Consider the following 21,808-nt stretch of genomic DNA (forward strand, 5'->3'; position numbering starts at 1 on the left):
AAGTGAATACTTGATCTCCTTCACTGGCTAAGATCTAAGGTAAAAGGAAATGGTATTGCTGAGCTATCAGGGAATTCAGAAGGATTTTAAATACACTACTTTAGAAACTCCCTTTATAAGCATTTACTAAGCCATAATGTTAGTAACTAAAGGGTTAAGGAGTAAGCAAGGGAGATATTACTTCATCCTGTATAAAATAATAAGTAATCCAGTGATAATAATAAGGTAGCCAGGTGTCCATCAGAAGATAATGGATAAATACACTACAATGAATTCATATTCATACAATGGAATATCAGTCAGAAATATAAAGGAAGAATACTGATCTATATGACAATATCAATGAACTTCAAAAACACTATGCTAAATGAAAGAAGCCTTACACAAAAAAGTACATATTATGATTCCATCTATATAAAGTTCTAGAACAGGCAAAACCAATCTATGCTAGAAGAATTATCAGAACAGTGGTTACCTTTGTACGATTAGGAAAAAGAACCACTTGGGATGGGGCATGAGGGAATTTTCTGGGGTGACAGTAACGTTCTATATCTTGATAGGAGTTTTGGTTACACAGGTATGTGCGTTTGTCAAAATTAATTGAATGTGCACTTCAGATTTGTGCATTTCATTGTATATATACATGTTACCTTAAAAGAAAAACCAAACTAATACTGAACTCTAGTTAATGATATGTATGCTGAAGCATTTAGAAGAAAATTTATTGTCTATAAAATACTCTGAAATGCATCAAAAACATAGATCAATTGATGGATGGAGAAACGGCTAGATATTGATAAAGCAAACATAGTAAAATAACTAGTGGTAGAATCTAGTGGTAGGGATATAGATGTTCACTGTAAAATTCTTTCAACTTTCCTGTATGTTTACAAATTTTCATAATAAAGTGTTGGAAAAAAACAAAAATTTGCACACCCACATTCACAGCCACATTATTCACAATAGCCAAAATATGAAAGCAACCCAACTGTCCACAGATGGATATTTAGATAAACAAAATGCAGTATATACATACAAATATCATTCATTTTTAAAAAGGAAGGAAACTTTGACATGTTATAACATGGATGAACCTTGAAGATATTATGCTAACTGAAATAAGCCAGTCTCAAGAGAGCTTGTGTATGATTGTATGATTCCATTTACACGAAGTACCTAGAGTAGTCAGATTCATAGACACAGAAAGTAGAATGGTGGCTGCAAGGGGCTGTGGGAAGGGGAGGAATGAGGAGTTAGTGTTTAATAGGTCCAGAATTTCAGTTGGGGAAGATGAAAAAGTTCTGGAGATAAAACGGTGGTGACGGTTAAACAATGTAAAAGTACTTAATGACACAGAACTGTACACTTGAAAATGGTTAAATCTGTGAATTTTGTTATGTATATTTTACCGTGATAAAAAATTCAAAAAAAAAGTATACTGCCAAAGCTCATAAGATTTAAATGACTTTCACTATTTTCGCATTTTGCATTAAGTACAAGTTTCTGGTGTAAAGTATTACCATAGGCTTGATTTTTAAATGGTGCTGCCTGTATTAATACAAATGAGCATAATTTGACAGTTTAGAATGCATTTCTCAATTATTAGTGTGAATAAAGTTCCTTTAAATTAATATGTTAATCAACTACATAACCAAACTAACATATACTCAAGTGTAGAAAGCTATTTAAGAGGATGCATTTTTTCCTTCCTTTCTTAAATAGAAGCATAAATTGAGCCTTAGTACACTGACTCTGCCTCTTAAACCTTTTGCTTCTTTGTTAGGTTAGTACTGTCTGTTTTGCCAGATTTTGCAGCAGTTTCTCAAACCAAAAGCATGTAAACTGTATTCTGACATGAGCCACAAATTTAAAACAAAGCAAGTGCAGAAAGGAATGGAGTCAAGAGAAAGGTGATCTTCTTCAAAGTATTTGAAAGAATCAATAAACATATGGAAAATGGTATAAAATTAGACTTTCAAAAGAACAGAAAGAACTTAACTAAAGTAGCAGCTCAATAAAAGAGAAATTTTTGAGTGCATTAGACAAAAATCTATAGAAAAACCAATGAATTGCATGAATGCTTCTGGGGGGAGTGATGATAGCTGCACTGGAATAATGTCATCTAATTCATTCAAATATTATTATATTGCTACATTTGTTCTAAAACAAATTTAGATTAATGTAAAAGTTTAAATACTATTTAAGGAACTTCCCTGGTGGCACAGTGGTTAAGAATCCACCTGCCAATGCAGGGGACATGAGTTTGAGCCCTGGTCTGGGAAGATCCCACGTGCCACGGAGCAACTAAGCCCATGCACCACAACTACTGAGCCTGCGCTCTAAAGCCTGTGCGCCACAACTGAGCCCGTGCGCCACAACTACTGAGCCCGTGTGCCACAACTACTGAAGCCCACGCACCTAAAACCCGTGCTCCGCAACAAGAGAAGACACCGCAATGAGAAGCTTGCCCACCACAACGAAGACCCAACACAGCCAAAAATAAATTAATTAGAAATAAATAAAATATTATTTAAATATCACTAAGAAGCACGTATTCAGTGTCTACTGTATATGGCACTAATCTGAGATATAAATTGTGTGACAAGAACTGTGCAGACATAATATGTGCCTGATGATTGATAAGAAATATTCTGTTCATATATTAAGTACACTTTATAAATTATTTAAATCATCCAAGATATTTTCTTGGAAGAACTATAAATATGTGGCATGTGTGAAGAGTTATATTAACTGACTCAAAAAATAAAAATTGAAGCACCATTTTAAAAAATGTATAAGCTTTTAGATCTTCACATTTCTCTTCATATTATCTACACCTCAATTTCCAAACATTTCTGCAAATGATTAAAAAATTTAATAAAAGCTGTAATTTAACAAATGAGTACACAGAACACCATGATGCTATAAACTTGGAACCTATAGCGTCCTGAATAGTAAGTATAACTACAAAACTTTTTTTATTACATGAAATATAGACAGCGTCCTAATTACCATATCAGTAGGAAACACCATGTAATTTTCTCGAATTAGAAATATATGCCTTACTATATCTGTAGCAATTACAACTTAAATAAAAGATACACACCAGGAACTATACTTCTGCATAATAAAATAACTTCATTGTAGAATAGGAATATTTTATTTAAAAGGCATTTTATATATATATGTATATGTTCATGTGCTTTGATAGCTATAGATTCTAAGCATTTTAGACAATATAATAATTATGTTTATTTCAATATGTGGGAGTGCAAATGTGGCTTATCATGTTATGACTATAATTAAAATTTCTCTATGTGCTCACAAAAAATTTTAAGTGCAATAAATGTAATTTTTAATCATCTCAGGGAAAGACTGAAATTGGGCTGAATCTGCTGAATGGCATTTTAAATAAAGTCATATACCATTCCAAAGAATCTTAGGCAATGAGTAGTGAAATAACTCAAGCTCAAATATTAGACAAACACCTAGAAGACCAGGATATCCTTTCAAAATTGTAATTGTTACCCAACTTATTATAGTAGGGAAATGTCTTTTTTCTGATAAAGGGGTTAAAAGTATTTAGTTAGCAACTTAACTTTGAGATTATATACTTTTAATCCATCATCAAAGCTTGCAAACTTGTTTTATTTGCTAGAGCTTTAAGTGTCATGAAGCAGTACCCTTTATTTTATTTAGGATGTTAATTTTAAGCTCCCACCTCCCTCACGTTCTTAAATTAATTCATACAAATCCCTGATTAATAATAAAAGGTCTTGCCATCAGTATTTAGAGCCCAGCCTGAGTTGTCATGGCTGAAAGGGCAGAAATCTGCTTGGAGCAATGAGAGAACCCAACTGAATTCTGGGCGTCTCAGTCTATGAATGTGTAAGCACTTCATCTGTTCATGGAAACACAAGTGTTCTGGCAGACTTGGGGGAAAGGCAGCTGCATGGGTAACAAACTGGAAGACCTGGGAAACCGTACTATATCAAAGTCACTAAATGACAGAAGCAAGATATTTTAGAAGTGTTACTTTTATTTTCACACAAAAATGGTGTTGTTTAGTGTAAGCTATTTGAGTTCTAGACATTTATTTTATCCCTATCATTGCTGCCCAATGATCCTTGCAGAGGTCACAGGTGGATTTGACTATTTTATAAAAGAAATTGTTGCAAATCAGAGCACAACAGTAGCAGGGTCGACTGGAAATTGATTATCCTTCTTAAATCCAGTGGTGGAAAGAACACTCTCTCAGACCTGCATTTCCACTTAGCAGTTGTATGTATTCGAACAAGTAATGTGTACATCTCTGAAATAGTTCCTGTCTGTGAAATAACGATAACATCTACCTTACAGGGCTGTTGTAAAGACAACACGGTAATAAGTGAAAGTACCTTACAGAGTTGTAAATATGGGGAAAGTACTCTGTAAACCATAACCCACACTGTATAAAATAGTATTATTTGAAAGATGGAGAATTCTAACAGGGATAATATAGTACATACACAATCATTTCCAGTGAAAGTGACTGTGAAAAGTTAAGTGGGCTTTTCGTTTCCAGTTCCATATATAAGGAGCTAGGAAGTTGCCACTCCATCCTAACAAACAAACAAAAAAGCTGAAGAGACTGAAAAAACCAGCAATTCTTAGATCCATAAGAAAGGGAAAGACACAGGGCAAACCCCTGAGACTAGAGAGACAGATAGATGAATTCGACATCCTGGAGCAGAGCCTCACAAGTGGAAACCAGCCGGGGAACCAGAGCCAGGTAAGAAAACCTGACCGTAATAAATGAATTGCTGGAGGCACAGTGCAGACAACTCTGAGGGTTAAAAACTCCACGGGCATCTACTCAACCCCTCTATCCGCACCCCCCCAATAGTGTGAGATTTACTTCTAGGAGCTTGACGAGGTTCCCACAATAAATGTCAGAGAGACATCCCCTCAGGCTTCTGGCAGGGGGAAGGGAAATTAACCATTCTGAAATATGCCAAAGCTCTATTGTTCTCAAAGCCGCCTGCCTTCAGGGGAAACTGGCTAACCAGCACCTAACCTGTTGGGGTATTATCAGAGCCTAACTGACCTGGGGGTTAGGAAAATACCCAACTCCAGTCCACTCCAGCCATTCTGTCCCAACTAAAGGGGGAGGAAAAAAAAAGAGAAACATTTGTGAGATTCCCAGTCCAGAGGCATAGGCTCACTACAAAACTGAGACCGAACCATAGGACCATAGAACACTTTCTCTCCCCAACACCTCACCACCACATTACTAAGGGCCTATTCATAGCAGTTCCTTTTATCTGATATATCAAGTCCAGCTATCAGTAAAAATTACAAGACAAACCAAAAGGCAAAAAATCCACAATCTGAAGAAACAGAGTAAGCATCAGAATGAAACAGGGCAGAGATGCTGGAATTATCAGGTTGAGAATTTAAAACAACTATGATTAATATGCTAAGGGCTCTAATGAATAAAGCAGACACCATGCAAGAACAGACAGACAATGTAAGCAGAGAAATGGAAATCCTAGTAACCAAAAAGAAATGATAGAGATAAAAAAACCACTGTAACAGAAATTTTAAAAATGCCTGTGATGGGCTTATTAGTATACCAGACATGGCTGAAGAAAGAACCTCTGAGTTAGAAGATATATCAATAGAATCCTCGAAAACTAAAAAGTGAAAACAAAGACTGGGGAAAAAAAAAAGAAAACCCAGAACAGAATATCCAAGGGCTATGGGACAAATACAAAAGATACAATGTATGCATAATGGGGATACTAGAAGGAGAAGAAACAGAGAAAGGAACAGATGAATACCTGAAACAATGACTGAATTTCCTCAAATTAATGCTAGACACCAAGCCACATATCCAGGAAGCTCAGAGAACACCAAGCAAAATAAATGCTTCAAAAACTACACTAGGGGGCTTCCCTGGTAGCACAGTGGTTGAGAGTCCGCCTGCCGATGCAGGGCACATGGGTTCGTGCCCCGGTCCGGGAAGATCCCACATGCCGCGGAGCGGCTGGGCCTGTGAGCCATGGCCGCTGAGCCTGCGCGTCCAGAGCCTGTGCTCCACAACGGGAGAGGCCATAACAGCGAGAGACCCGTGTACCGCAAAAAAAAAAAAAAAACTACACTAGGCATATCATTTTCAAATTACAGAAAATCAAAGATAGAGAAAAACCCTGAAAGAAGCCAGAGGAAAAAAAACATATTGCTTATAGAGAAACAGATAAGAATTACATCAGACTTCTCCTCAGAAACCATGCAAGCGAGAAGAGAGTGGAGTGACATATTTAAACTGTTGAGGAAAAACCCCTGCTAACCTAGAACTCTGTATCCTGAGAAATTATCCTTCAAAAGTGAAGGAGAAGTAAAGACTTTCTCAAACAAATTTTGAGGAAATCTGTTGCCAATACACCTCCCTTGCAAGAAATGTTAAAAGAAATTCTTTAGAGAGAAGGAAAATAATGTAGGTCAGAAACTGATCTACATAACGAAAGAAGGAGCATCAAAGCAGGAATAGTGAAGGTACAATAAAAACTTTTATTTTTCTTACTCTTAATTGATCTGAGAGAACAGTTTGTTCAAAATAATAGCAACAATGTATTTGATTATACATGCTTATGTATCATATATATCTTATGTGTGTACTAATATACAAACATGCATATATAGTATGCATATATACATGTTTATGTATGCTTTTATGTAAGTGAAATGAGTGACAGCAATGATACAAGGGACAGGAGGGAGGAATTAGGAATATTTTGTTTTTATAAGGCACTCACACTACCCATGATAGTATCATGTTATTTGAAAATGGACTTAGATTAGTTATAAATGTATATTGCAAACTCTAGGACAACCACTATAAAAGGTCAAAAAAAGCATAACTGATAGGCTAAGAAAGGAAAGAAAATGGAATCATATTAAATGCTCAATTAAAACCACAAAAGGCAGGAAAAGAGTGGAAGACAAAAACAGGAACAAAGAATAAGGGCAACATATAGAAAACAGTAACAAATATGGTAAATATTAATCCAACTATATCAGTAATCACTTTGAATGTCAATGGCCTAACTGTACCAATTAAAGGACAGATTGTCAGAGTGGATCAAAAACACAACTCAACAATATGCTGTCTATAAGAAACCTACTTGAAATATATAGGCACATATAGATTAAAAGTAAATGGACAGACAAAAAAATACCATGCTAACACACAACAGGAAAACAGGATTAGCTATATTAATTTCAGTCAGAGCAAACTTCAAAGTAAGTAAAGTTATGAGGGATAAAGAAGGGTATTACATAATGATAAAGAGGTCAATTCTCCAAGAAGATGTAACTATTCTTAACGTGTATGTACCTAACAAAAGAGCATCACTCATGGATGGTAGGAATACAAGATGGCACAGCCATTTGGCAAGACAATTTGGTGGTTTCTTAATAAACTAAACATCCTCTTACCATATCATCTACAAACTGTACTCTTTGTTATTTACCCAAAGGAACTGAAAACTTACGTCTACACAAAACGTACCCATGGATGTTTATAGCAGCTTTATTCATAATTGCCAAAACTCAGAGGCAACCAAGAAAAGTCCTCAGGAGGTGAATGGATAAATAAACTGTGGTACCTCTAGACAATGGAATATTATTCGGTGCTGAAAGGAAACGAGCTCTCAAGCCATCAGATATGGAGGAAACTCAAATGCATATTACTAAGTGAAAGAAGCCAATCTGAAAAGACTACATACTATGCGATTCCAACTATATGGCCTTCTGGAAAAGGCAAAACTATGGAGACAACCAAAAGATCAGTGGTTGCCAGGGGAGTGGGGGATATTAATATTCAGAGCACATAGGATTTTTAGGGCAGTGAAGAGTCTGTATCATACTGTAATGATGAATATTTCATTATACATTTGTCCAAATACATAGAATATACAACACCAAGAGGAACCCTAAAGTAAATTATGGACTTTGGATGATAATGATATATCAATGTAGGTTCATCCTTGGTTTTAAAAAAAAAAAGTACCATGTTAATAATGTTGGGTCATATGGGAAATCTCTGTACCTTCCTCTCAAATTTATTATAAAACCTAAAACTGCTCTGCTCTTAAAAAAAAAAAAAACTAAGTCTTTACAACAAACAGTTGTGGTTTCTTCATTTCTTCATTATATCATCATCCTTCATTCATATTATTCACTAAGGATAATCAAGACAGCTAACATTTGAGTGCTTGTCATGTGTGTTTCAGGTACTGCTTGAGTGCCTTATATATAATACTCAAAACAATTCTGACACAGGTACTATTATTATTCCCATTGTACACATTAGGAAACTGAGACAGAACAAACTTGACAAAGGTCATATAGCTAGGAAGTGACAGTGCTAGCACTCGGACCCAGGTAGTCCAGCTCATCACCATTATACTATGCTGCTTCTGCTTATTCATTCATTCAGTCATTCATTCACTCATAATTCATCAAATCTTTATTGAGCATATGGAATACACCAAGAGCTCTGATAGAAACATTTTCAACAAGGAATATCTCAAAACATTTACCCAGGAAGCTACTAAAGGAAATGCTCCTTCAAAACCAGGAAATAAATAGAAGAGGACGCTAGTGGAGGAGACACTCCATCAAAACACAGAAGTAAACGATAAAAGATGAAGACCTGGGATCCACAAAATAGAAAAATCCAGGAAAAAGGGGAAGAGAATTCCAAAGACAGTGGTAAAGCATAATCCCAGAATGACATCTATGCGAGATGCCTAGAGAACAACCAGTCCAGTTTAGAGATGAAGAAGGAAGGAGGGTTCCAGAGGAATATTGCTAAAAAAACCATGGGATTGATTACCTGATGCGCTTGACTGTACAGAGAAGACCTCTACTGGACAATTTGAGGAAAGAATTGCAATAGGAACACAGAAGACCAAGAAAAAAAAAGAAAAACAAAATGTTGTACCATTGTATGTAGATTGCATTATTCATAATTATATAATTTATTCATTCCCTTTCCACCCTTGCCTTGCTTCCCTGCAAGCAAAGCGGACTTCCTACTATAGTGACCTGGGGCTTGGCCTTGTGACTTGTTTTAGACAAAGGAATGTGAGTAGATGTGACACATGCTACATCCAAGGAAAGCTTTAAATGTATTTGTGGGGTCTGGTTCTGTCTGCCTTTATTGTCTGCCCCATATAGGGTCTATCCATTGGGATTAGATCTCAGAATGAGAAGACATATGAAATCAAGATGAACTGAGCACAAACAAGGCTAGTAGAAGCCAGCAGAGTCTCAACTGGTTCCAAGGCTTTTGAAATGTGAGCAAGAAATAAATGTTGTTAGCCACTGAAATTTGGGGTTTTGTTTGTTTTGTTTTTACTACAGCAAAAGCTGACTAATACATATAGTACAGTCCATAGCTCAGCAACAAACAATATTTACACAGTCATAATAATATAGTTACATTATAATCATAATTGACTATACTACATTAATTACAGTATAATTTGTAATAATAATAAAAACACTGATATAATAGAGATGCAATCAGAAAACTGACACTAAAAAATTGTGATATAACTATGTTAAGAGGGTGGGGAGAGAGAGGGGGAAGATGAGTAAAAGAGCTAAATCCTAATATAACATAGAAGAAAATCAATAATGTTTAGACTTGCAAAATCAAGAGATACAAGTATATTATTTAGAATTATGTAGGTAAATTGCAAAAGAAACAACTAAAAGCACTGAAAGTTTTTGCCTCAAGGGAGCTAGAATCGAATGTGAGAAGGATGCAGATAAGGGAGTACATTTTTTGTTGTAAGACTTATAGTACTATTTGATTTCCTTTGAACTATCTACATGTATTAACTTCATAAAAATCTTAACTCATGAGCACAAACATTAAAAACGACAATAAAATCAGGAGAAGCAATCGTGCCTGACTGACTAAAATAAAATGTATTCTGATCCTGAAAAGCAAAATAAAACCCAAGTGGGAATCAGAAGAGCCGCTGTTACTGTTTCACAATCTGGCTTCCACTTTTCTCTAGCGACATCTTTCTTGACTCCTTTCATTATTTATAGGAGAACAAACTTTACTGTAGAATTACAGTCTTACATTTTCAGTTCCAGATGTCACTGAAAATATACTATAGGAAAGATGCTGCCTAAAAGTGAGATAATATTAAGGGCTAACCTGTACAGAGAGCCCTCAGTTAATACAGAAGTTGATCATCTACTCTACGCATCATCTACGATCACTGCATGTCCTCTTCCTAACAATTGCTACCTTCTGGTCATTTTGAACATCTTCACTGCATTATCAAAGAATGAGAAAAATGATTAAAAGTGATTAGTAAATTTTGCTCCTTTTTAAACAACTATAATTCAGGGACAGTTTAAGCTCAATATGTGAACAGTTTTATTCACAAAATAAATAAATTAATAAGTAATATATTTTACAAAATAATTTAGTATAGGATCCCTTTAAATAGTGGGCCTGCATTTAAATGATTGGATTTACCAAAATTTTGACAGTTTTCTGGAAATACAGTTACTGGGCAAAGGACAATATACTTGTTTCAGGTATAATGACAGAATATACTAAAGCTATTTATAAATATTTTAATATTACCTATAGATTTCACATAAATATGTTAATAGTCTCTCCCTTTAACATGAACAAATATAAGTTATTTTCCTGCTGCAAGTTTCAGCTAGTAACTTCTATAATGGACAGAAATATGATGGATACAGATACAGAAAGTATCTTAACTGGGTGACACCATCTCATTTAGATATTCTGATATACTCTTAACCATAATGTGGTTTGAGTTGTAGTTCAGAGGCCTGCTGTGTAGAAAAAAAGCACTGGGGCAGAACAACAAAGCATGAGAAAATAATTAACAGGACACGTTTTTCATACCTCTTCATCTTTCATATTCACATCCACGTTTTTTGATTTGAAGACTTTGGTTATATGGTCAATGTTGTTTTCTCTGCAGTAATCAAATATGTTTTTGTCTTCTTCCCTAATTAGAGTAAAAAAAAAATAGTGTTTGTCTTACTAGGTAATACATAAAAGTTACATATTTTTAATACAACCTATTTGCCGCAAACATTAATGGAATCTGTTTTTATAAAGAATTTTACATGAACAATACTGGATTTTCAGTAAGACGTAATACATCCAATCTCTGAAAAGACTAAAGTTCCTAGCAACTATAATTATACAGAAGAGCTTCATCTGCTTTAACAAGTTACACTAGTACACTAATATAACATCTTGAGTAGATTTTCTCAGTGCTCTTTTTCTCCCCAGTTACTTTTATACACTGACAGGCACATATATCCTCTGACTCAGAATTTTCAATTGTAGCACTGCAGTGAGAAGGTCATTTACTGTTGCCTGTATAGAGGTAGCAAAAGATCAGGACATAGCTTACTACTTCTCTTACAGAATAACAGAAGGATAAGTTGGTTGCTATCCAAGTTTTTAAGAAATTACACACGCAACACGAACATATATACACACACACCAAAGTAATTTTCTTAAGGGAAAGATAATTAGAGCATCACAAAATTCAGAAGTCCTTCATGAGATAATAAAAATAAAGACTGGGAAGCACAGTATGTACTCAGCACTATTCTAAGCATATCAATGTACTAATTCACTTAATCTTATCCAACAGCTGCTTCACTTCACAGATAAAGAAATAGGTAAGGAGAGGTTATATGACCTGTCAAATGGCATCACATTTATCAAGGGTAGGATAAGAGCTAGAACTTACTCAGATCAACTGATTTTGCATATAGTCCATTTTTCTATTATATCAAGCTACATCTCAATTAGTAAGCTGTAGTCTCTTCCAGAATCTAAAGCAGAAGTTCTTAACATGAGGTCTATGAGTTCTCTAAAATAGTATACAGAATTATCTGTGCAGATGCATAATGCATTTTTCTGACTGTGTTGGCAGTGGGTAGGTGGGGAAGGGGGAGTTAGCTTCAGTGAGGTTCTCAAAAGGATCTATGATTACCAAAAGATCAGTAATTTGGAATATTAATAATGAAACTATTCTACATTTTCTAAACAGGCATAAAATAATACAATTTGAGTTTCAAACATTATAACTAGTATGTTCTACAACCTGTAAGGCCACAGCTTCCATTCATCAGAAAAAAAGCATCTGACCATAGGAGTCCTTCTATCTTAAAAGCCAATACCTCATACCCTATAAAAAGTTATTTCTAGGGGGCTTCCCTGGTGGCGCAGTGGTTGAGAGTCCGCCTGCTGATGCAGGGGACATGGGTTCGTGCCCCGGTCAGGGATGATCCCACATGCCGTGGAGCGGCTGGGCCGGTGAGCCATGGCCGCTGAGCCTGTGCGTCCGGAGCCTGTGCTCCGCAACGGGAGAGGCCACAACAGTGAGAGGCCCACGTACCGCAAAAAAAAAAAAGTTATTTTTTTTTTTTTGGTAATTAAGGTAATTAACTTACCTTAATTAAGGTAATTAATTAAGGTAATTAAGGTAATTAACTTAAAACACACTACTTTGGCATTAACAGTCTAAGCCTTCCTTACACGTGTCATGTATTTAATTGAGCACCTACTACATGCAAGGCACTGGACAAGATTCTGGTGATAAGAGATGATAAGGATAAGCAAGAAACTTTGCATTCAATACATGTACAGTATGGTTGAGATGATAAAAAATATATATACCATTAACATAAGGTAAAATTGGATCTTTAAAAAGGCCTATCAGAATACAGAGGAGAAACAGCCTGCTTCAAGCTGGAGAAAATGAGCTACGTTTCCAGGAAGAAAATCACGTTTTTAAAAAAAATAGGGTCTCTTGAAAATGTTCATTTGCAAAAGAGAAAATGCTTTTCCAGATCACTTACTCTGGAAGAAAATAGTGAAGTCTGAGGCCAAAACCCCTGAAAGGAGAAGTCTGATTTTTTAAATTAAGGCTGCATATAACAGTATTTTAGCTATATTTAACTATCACAAAAAATACTTTCTATGAAAAAGTGCATTCAGCATTCTGACTTGGGAAACAGAGGAACCTATTTTCCTTCAATACAATAACAGAGACCCCTCTAATTCAAGAGGCAGAAACTTCAACTGTGAGAGAAAGTATTGCGTCATTTTAAGTCATAATAAAAAATACACTACTCACCAATTGTTTTGGATTTGAAAATAATGGGGAGTTGGTGGTGGGACACAGAAAGGAAAGTATGGAGGATCCTTGGGATGTAGGTTACCCATACCCAGTAAAATGCAAGAATAATTCAGAGATGGGAGGACCTTCTGTGTGGTCCTTTTTCCTTAATTCCAAATGTGCATGTACACTTATGCCATAAGCAATATTATTTAAAATGTTTATATTGCTTAATATATTCTCAATGTTTCTTATATGTATCATTTATATCAATTATTTTGTTTTGGTATGTGAATTTTTTGGAGGTCGGGGCACTTTTTCATCTGTATACCTGCTTATCAACTGCAGTTTATCATTGCTAAGTATGTTAGGCACACAGAGGTATTTATAAAATACTTCAGGGTAGACTACACAATGTAAATTAAATATAAAATGGGAGAGTCAATAAAAGTCACCACAAATGTGCTACAAAGCTGTGTGACTAATATTAAAAGATATTAAGTGATACTCTTGGGCTTAGTTGTTAAATATAGTTATCTATCCCCACTTCAAGTTTTGACTATCTTACTAGTCAGCAACCAAGCTGTCTTTATACAATATCACCACCTAGTGGCCAAAATGGAGAAACATCTGGAGTAACATCTTTCTGTTATCTCCTTTCTTGCCCCCAACAAGATTATGTACAATATACAAATCAAATTCTGTCTTTTTCCCTCTGTATTTCCCAGTTAATACAGTCTTCCACAGGCAATTTTTCTCTGTATATCTATACTTAAATGAAACAACAGGTGCAAACAAATTCAACCATTACCAAATACAGTAGAGCCTTAATAAATGTTAGTGCCCTTCTACATCTTCTCACTTTATCTTCCCTTCTCTTTTGATTCTTACCCGGTTATCTTTTTCCTTCTCTCTGATGAATGTGAGTGACAAAATTATCATATCCACTCTCTACAGATGAGTATGAATTATTTTCATGATGCTACCTACCCTCAAGAATGTCCCATATTATCATAGCACAGGACTCTCTTTAGGTTACTCCAAATTTCCTAAAATTGACAGAAAATACATTTATCTGAACGAAAAAAACCACTGGCTTTCTTTGAAATTCTTTTGAAATATAAGGGCACACACTTGTGGAAGAGAGGGATGGTGTTCAAGTATAGCTGTCTTTCATCAGAATCACGGGAAGAAGAGATTCTTGCCCACCCACTCCTAAAAATGCTATCTGCATCACTTTCTACAAAGACTGCATTTTCCTGTCAAAAGACTATTTCAGACAGTTAGTCCTCTAAAGATGGCAAGCCATCTAAAGTCCATTTAACTACTTTTCATCTACCTCACAGAATTAAAAAACACATTTATGGGGCTAGCTCAGAAATCTAACTATTTAATAGACACATTCAGTAAATACTTCAATTCAATTCACGTATTTATCAAGCAATGGGCAATCAGATATAAAAAACAGTATTCCAGTAAATAGGCAAAGAAAAAGTATTTATTGAATGAATGAAAACACAAAGAAGGGTAAGCCAATACTTATACAGATTTAAACAAATGCCACAAATTCCTCAAATCAAGGAATGTACACCTGTGGGCTCCTGGGGTACAGAAAGACCCAAAAGAATATGCAGGAACGGAAAAGTTTAAGAGAATCAATTTCAGCTAAACTTCTAAATAAACACATTCTTTCCTAAACTGATCTACTTGAAAAAGTTCCTGTGGTAAATATTTCATTGCCATTCCCATTTTCAACATTCTCCCTGCTCAACCATTCTCCTAGTTCATAAAATAAAAGCACACACCTCTCTCCATACTATGGTATACTTCTAGGAAACATAACCAAAAGACTTTACTAAGATTTAGCAAATGACTATTAATTAAATGTGTTACTCTTTTGCTTAAAAGTACTCTGTTTAACTAATATACAGACCAGCCCCCCACAGTCAAAAATAACTGTTAATAGTCAATCCACCAATTAACTTTACAGTCAGCCTACGGTATCTGGGGGTTTTCGATCTGAGGATTCAATCAGCCGTGGATTGTGTAGTACCGTAGAACATATTTCGTGAAAAAATGTAAGTGAACATGCGCAGGTCAAACTCATGTCATACAAGAGTCCACTGTGCTAGGAAAGGTTTGGGAAAAAAATTAATCCCAGGTTGTACTTCTCCAAGATATAAATTGTCCATGGTACCAAATAAAGGGACAATTTCGGTGAAAAACTGGTTTTGAGAAGCCCTCCTACAACTAAGGTTAGAGGATGGAAGAGGTGAAACAAAACAAAAAAGACTTGATGCTAGGACTTCCCTGGTGGCGCAGTGGTTAAGAACCCACCTGCCAATGCAGGGGACATGGGTTCAATCCCTGGTCCGGGAAGATCCCACATGCTGCAGAGCAACTAAGCCCGTTCGCCACAAATATTGAGCCTGCACTCTAGAGCCCATGAGCCACAACTACTGAAGCCCACGTGCCTAGAGCCCATGCGCCACAACAAGAGAAGCCACTGCAATAAGAAGCCCGCGCACCGCAATGAAGAGTAGCCCCTGCTCACCACAACTAGAGAAAGCCCGTGTGCAGCAATGAAGACCCAACACAGCCAAAAATAAATTAAAAAAAAAAAAGACGATGCTGAACTCTGTCTCATTCTAATAAAATAATATTCATCTGTTAAATAAACTATTTTTAACATTAAGACACATTTCCAATAAAATTTTAAGACACGTTTCCAATAAAATTTTACTTATGCTTAATAATTATTTAACAAAATGTATAATGAATGTTGATCAGCTGTATAGAAATAAGTTATAATTCAAATGAGAAAAATTTAATGCTTAAAGCCTCTGCATCACAGAAAATTAAAATTTTAACAATTCCAACTTAATACATATTTCTGTTGCAAAGAATTGATAGTGTACTAAGACTACACAAAAATATATTGTTTTAAAATAAAATTGTGTGGGAGAAGTACAATTAAAGGAGAAAAAGGAGTGATGTAAAATCTCTAACTATTAAAGACCTTATTCTATATTTTAAAATCAAGATCAGAATTTTATTTATTTTAATTAAACTTTCTATTTCAAGACAATTGAAGCTTCATGTGCAGTTGTAAGAAATAATAGAGAGCTGGTAGTATTTTCCCAGGTTCCCTCAATGGTAACATGTTGATGTGTTTTTAAAAATGGATTTCATTATAGTATTTAGATTCTGTTGGATACATCTAAAACAGTAATCTGTTTATTTTAAAATTCCATTATTTACAAAATGCCAGAAATTATGCCCTTTGCAATTATTTAAATTTTTAAATAAAAATTTTAGATGCTATCATAAAAACATAAGAGGGAATAAATAGTCTTCCAAAATTTTCTTAGGAACTATATCAGCAAAGGTTTTTTAAATATCACTGCTGTAACCCAATATTCTATAAAGTAGAGGCCCAAACCAAGGAGTGGGCCATTCAACCAAGGATGATCAAAGAAGGTGTTACAGAAGAGTTGACATTACAACCTAGCCTTGAAGGATAAACTGACAACGCAGCTAAGTTACTGAAGGATCCTGAAGAACAGAAGAAAAGGAAAAGCACAACAAAATGAGGTGTTCAGGGGAACTGCAAGCAACTGGTTACGGCAGGGTGTTGGGAGATAAAGTTAAAGGTTATAAGGTGGACAACAGATCACAAAGAACCTTCTTGGTACACTGCATATAACATAAGTAACAAATGTTAGTAACAAATTATTTGGGGAACAGAATATTTACCCACCTTCCAAAACTTGGAGTAAAGGGTAGTAGAATTGTCCTCTTATTTAGCTAAACAAACTAAATAAAAGCTACTAATGAGAGGAGAAAAGAATGTCTCCTAGATAACTTGAACAGCTACTTGATTCACACACTAACCTTAACACATCTAAAAAAGCAAAACAGTGAGACAACTACCATGAGTAGGAGGTAGCAATGGTTAGCAATGAACCATAGGAGGAAGCAAAAATCTGTGAAGCCAATTTTGAACACTGCCCAAAAGAAACAATTAATCGAAGGCAAAAAGGCATTCTGAGGTATTTCTCTGCTGGGAGACAGTCTGTTCTAGAGGCATCATTAGGACTTTGGCTAAAGCAAATCTAAAAATAATTCCCCCGGGCTTCCCTGGTGGCACAGTGGTTGAGAGTCCGCCTGCTGATGCAGGGGACACGGGTTCGTGCCCTGGTCCGGGAAGATCCCACATGCCACGGAGCGGCTGGGCCTGTGAGCCATGGCCGCTGAGCCTGCGCATCCGGAGCCTGTGCTCTGCAACGGGAGAGGCCACAGCAGTGAGAGGCCCACGTACTGCAAAAATAAAAATAATAAAAATAATAAAAATAATTCCCCTTCTCTCACTCTATTTAACATTCATGAATGGTCACCTGTCTTTCTGGGTTCCTCAATACTCAGACTGAGGGTACACAGGGTATCAAAGCATTTGGTTCACTATAAAGATATATATTGGTAAATAAATAAGCCATTTAGTTTACACATCAGTTTCAGATAAATTTTATTACTGCTACATTGTTTCTGAGGGTCTGGTCATCTATGTGCCTTTTATTTAGATCTTTGAGAGTGAAGAATGGACCTTGACCTATGGTAAATTCACCAAAAAGCCACTCTGTGAAGCTCCTTAGGAGGCAATCTTTCAAGGATGAAAGCCTGCACATGTCTTACAAAATTCAGCAGTACTGCTGGTGAATACTACTTCTTTGTAGGAATTTAAGTTCCTAATTTATTTGTTGGATGTGTGACCAGAAGTTGTCAATCAGAAAGGTAAAGGGTTATTACTCTTCTGTTCAAATACAATGTTAGGAAACAATATCATCTCACTGATCTCATTTGGCTATGATTTCCAACATCCTACTATGTACGCCAGATACAAAGCACAAAGCCTATTGTTGATTCTTTTTTATACAACCTTGATATACAGTTGGCCTTTGAACAATGTAGGTTTGAACTGTGCAGGTCCACTTATATGTGGATATTTCCAATAGTAAATACTATAGTCCTACACATTCTATGGTTGGTTGAATCCACAGATGCAGAGGAACTGTGGATACGGAGGGTCAATTATAAGTTATACTTGGATTAACCCACACCTTGTTCAAGGATCAACTGTATAGATACATATAAAATCTTTATTTTATATATACACATATAAAATCTTTATATAATTTTTGATATGACTATAAACCATTAATATTTTAGAAGTTGAGATAAAATGTCTACAAAAAAATTAAGCTACCCTCTGTATTTTTTAAAAAAGCATGTTTTAATTTACAAATATAAAAAAATACAGGCATATTTTAATTTTACTTACAGCTGTTTCTCTCCCTGAAAGAATCTATTCTTACTCAAAGGTTTTTTAAGGAAGCTGGTATAAGGAGCAAAACAGGTAAAGTCAACTCCTAACTTAAGGATTAAATAGTAGTCATAGTTGTCATACTTAGCATATTAAAAAATCTCCACTTTTAATTAATATCTAATTAAAATTTTAGATGTTAATATCACCTTGTAAAACACTGTTTTTGAGTCTCAATCTTATCAAAGACCATAAATGAGAGTCTATACTATGCTCCTCAGGTAAAATTTTACAAATAGCACCTCCTTTCTGAAACACTTTGGTCCTAAGTCCTGGAAGAGACAAAACACTGCTTCAGCAGTAACAATGCTCAAGAAGTCTAGCAATGAGATCAAAGCACTAAGAAAGTGCTTTATGTTGTTTGTTAAGTTGTTCTTAAAATAATTCTTGAAATCCTAGGTACCAAATAAACACCTAGAAATTGTTTACTAAGTTGGCATATTTCACTGCCAACTTGGTAAACACATATTTTTTTCATATTTTAACATCTCTGATGGATCTTATAACCTTCAGCATCTTACAATTAATTAGTGACTTTTTTTTTCTTAATGGTATTTAAACAATGGTGTTCTAAAACCAATGGTGTTTTAATCAGTAAAGTAATAAGGTAGGTTCCAAATACACAGTGACACATGGACAAGTGAATGAGAGAATTCATATGTATTGAATCACAATCCTTCCACTCAGAGTGTTACTATATCCACACTTGGTTTCAGACAGTTATAGGAAATAACCAGTTGGTTTTCCCACTTCCTATCATGTGGTAATGGCAACATCTTTCACCAAGTAATAACTATTTTCAGACTGGGTTGTATATGTAGTGTACTTAGTTCTAGGACCATAAAATTCTCAAAAGCCTCAAATAAAAAGTTCTATTTACTATCTTACTTATGTTGATAAGGGTTCCTTCAAATGAAACCACTTACATTTTAAAATATTTTTCTCATATTTTTTCAAACGAGCAATGACAAAGGAAAGATCAATGCCCCAGGTACTTCTTGTAGATAACTTGTTGTACCGGAAAAGTTATTTAGGCATAATTTATAAAAACGCTAGTTACTAAAAATGCATTTTCACCTGTTAAAACCTGGTTAACTCTAAAAAAGTCGATTGAAAATTTCTGATACTCTAAATGTCCATGAGAAAAAACATAGTTCAGTTCTGATCAATCCCTCTAAAACCAGTGCCCACATCAGAAAAATCTATAGAATCCCTTGGCTACAGAGATGAGTTACATTCTCAACCATTAAGGTAAGTCTAAAATCAATAAAAACAATTAATCTAAGGGAAACATCATCATCAGTACATTGATAAATGAAAGACTACAGTCTCTAATTTTACCAGTGAAGCACATTTTTAAAAACACTAAATGGAAAAGAAATTTAATTAAAAATGTAAACTGAAGATACTCACTATATTAATATAATAACAACTATCAAATTCAATTTCAATAATTGGAGATTACAATGATTCCTCAAATATCTCAGAAGCAGTACAGTGTAGCAGTTAAGAGCAGAGTTACTAACCATGTGACCTTGGACAAGTAACCTAACCTCTTTGAGTCTCAGTTTCCTCATCTGTAAAACAGGGATATTAATAATACCTACATCTCACAGGATCATTCTGAAGGTTAAGTGGAATAATATATATAACACATGTGGTATAGTTACTAGCATACAATAAGTGGTCAATATATATTAGCTGACATTTCTATTACCCTAGATTTTAGCATATATTTTAAGCTGGAGTCATTTTTCATATTCATATAACACTCTCCATCAATTTACCTAACAAATATTAATTGGACCTTCAAGGAAATAAAAATAGGCCAATTGGTTGGAGCAGAGTGAACAAGTTGGGAGGGGGAAATTGGCATTAGATGAGACAATGAGGGGCCCTGCAAGACATGTTAAGGATTTTAAAATTCTATCCTAAATGCTATGGGAAATCATTACAGGATTTTATGCAGGAAAGTGCTATGAGATTTGAGTTATAAATCTGGGGAGGAGACAGAAAAGGAAGTGAGGAATCCAGTTTGCAAATCGTTCTGTAGTGTCCTGGCCAAGAGAAGGTGGCTGTTTAGAGTAGTGATGGTAATGCAAAAGGCATGATAGCAGTGATAATAAGAAGCAGATGAATTTGGATTATTTTGAACACGAAGGAAACAGAATTTCTGATGTGTTAGGAGCTGTGAGAGACAGAGAAGACCAATACGACATATAGACCTAGGAATGACGTACTTTACATGAAATACTGTTAAAAATACTTATCTAATGAATATATAAAATTTTATAGTAGGTAAAAATTTTAAAATAAAAAACCATGTAATTAATGTAATAATGCCTTTCTCACACAGAACTCAAACTTCAATAAACACCAGCATTTATTAATATATACAATGCAATCAGCAAAGACCTCATAAATTGAAAAGCAATGAAATGAACCAAAATTGCTTGCTTTCAGCATTCAGAGAATAGCTGGTAACAATTCAATGGGAATTAAGAAGATGACTTTGTCTATCACACAAAACTTACATCTTTGCTAACACTTTTAAAATATCTTTAAATATATCTGTAAAAGCATTTTAATAGGAGAAAACATTTATTTATATTATCTGTAACACATATAACCACCTTTTATTATAACATAGTATATCCATAACCATATGTGTCTTTATAATTGCACGTGCATGCATGCACGCACAGACACACGCTTAAACAAGACTAAGTGCCTAGCATTTCATAGGTACTATATACGGATAAGGATATAAGAAAGAGAGAAGGAAAAGATTAGAAGGGGTAGAGTGAGGAAAAGGATGATGCAAAAGGAAAAAGAAAGAAGAGAAGCAGAGAGGAAGAGAAGATGATGGTTTTAGTTGATGAATGACCTCTTGTTCAGAAAGGGCTGTTGATCTGCAAACAGGTACATTTGCCTATATGCTTGGTTGGCATCATGACGCTGAGCACACAGGAGCTAAATAAAGCACGCAAGAAAAGGGTGAATATGAGAGCCAGGAGACTCTTACAACAGTTACTGTTTATGTCAAGACCTGCTCATCCCAAGGGACCCATTTTCACATAATCTATAATTATCTCTTTGCTTTAATCGCCTTGTCATTCCTGAGGCTCTCATGGGCACTGGAAGAGGAAAAGCTCATTAACTAAACCTTTTCTCCTCTCTCCAGCCACCCATGGCTTTTAATTGCTTGGTGTGTTATTATCTAGGAGTGCAACTGGGA

The 21,808-nt window shown here is 35.2% G+C and overlaps 1 protein-coding gene across 3 annotated transcripts in view; it reads right to left on the reverse strand.

Annotated features, from left to right (window-relative positions):
• Positions 1 to 21,808, reverse strand: part of ACBD6 (acyl-CoA binding domain containing 6) — a 230,698-nt gene that overhangs the window by 132,824 nt on the left and 76,066 nt on the right. Inside the window, exons 5-7 of one of the 3 annotated variants that reach the window (XR_009522483.1) lie at positions 10,952 to 11,057; positions 8,882 to 8,911; positions 5,087 to 5,139 (exon numbers count right to left, since the gene is read on the reverse strand). Coding sequence is in view for 2 of the 3 variants with exons in the window: in XM_060034971.1 (XP_059890954.1) it covers positions 8,882 to 8,911; positions 10,952 to 11,057 (136 nt within the window). In the remaining variant the exon portion in view is untranslated. The remainder of the gene's footprint in view (positions 1 to 5,086; positions 5,140 to 8,881; positions 8,912 to 10,951; positions 11,058 to 21,808) is intronic. The other 2 variants (XM_060034971.1, XM_060034980.1) reach the window with 2 other exon arrangements.

The sequence above is a fragment of the Delphinus delphis genome, chromosome 1 (assembly GCF_949987515.2).
Source record: "Delphinus delphis chromosome 1, mDelDel1.2, whole genome shotgun sequence".
NCBI classification, from domain to species: Eukaryota; Metazoa; Chordata; class Mammalia; order Artiodactyla; family Delphinidae; genus Delphinus; species Delphinus delphis.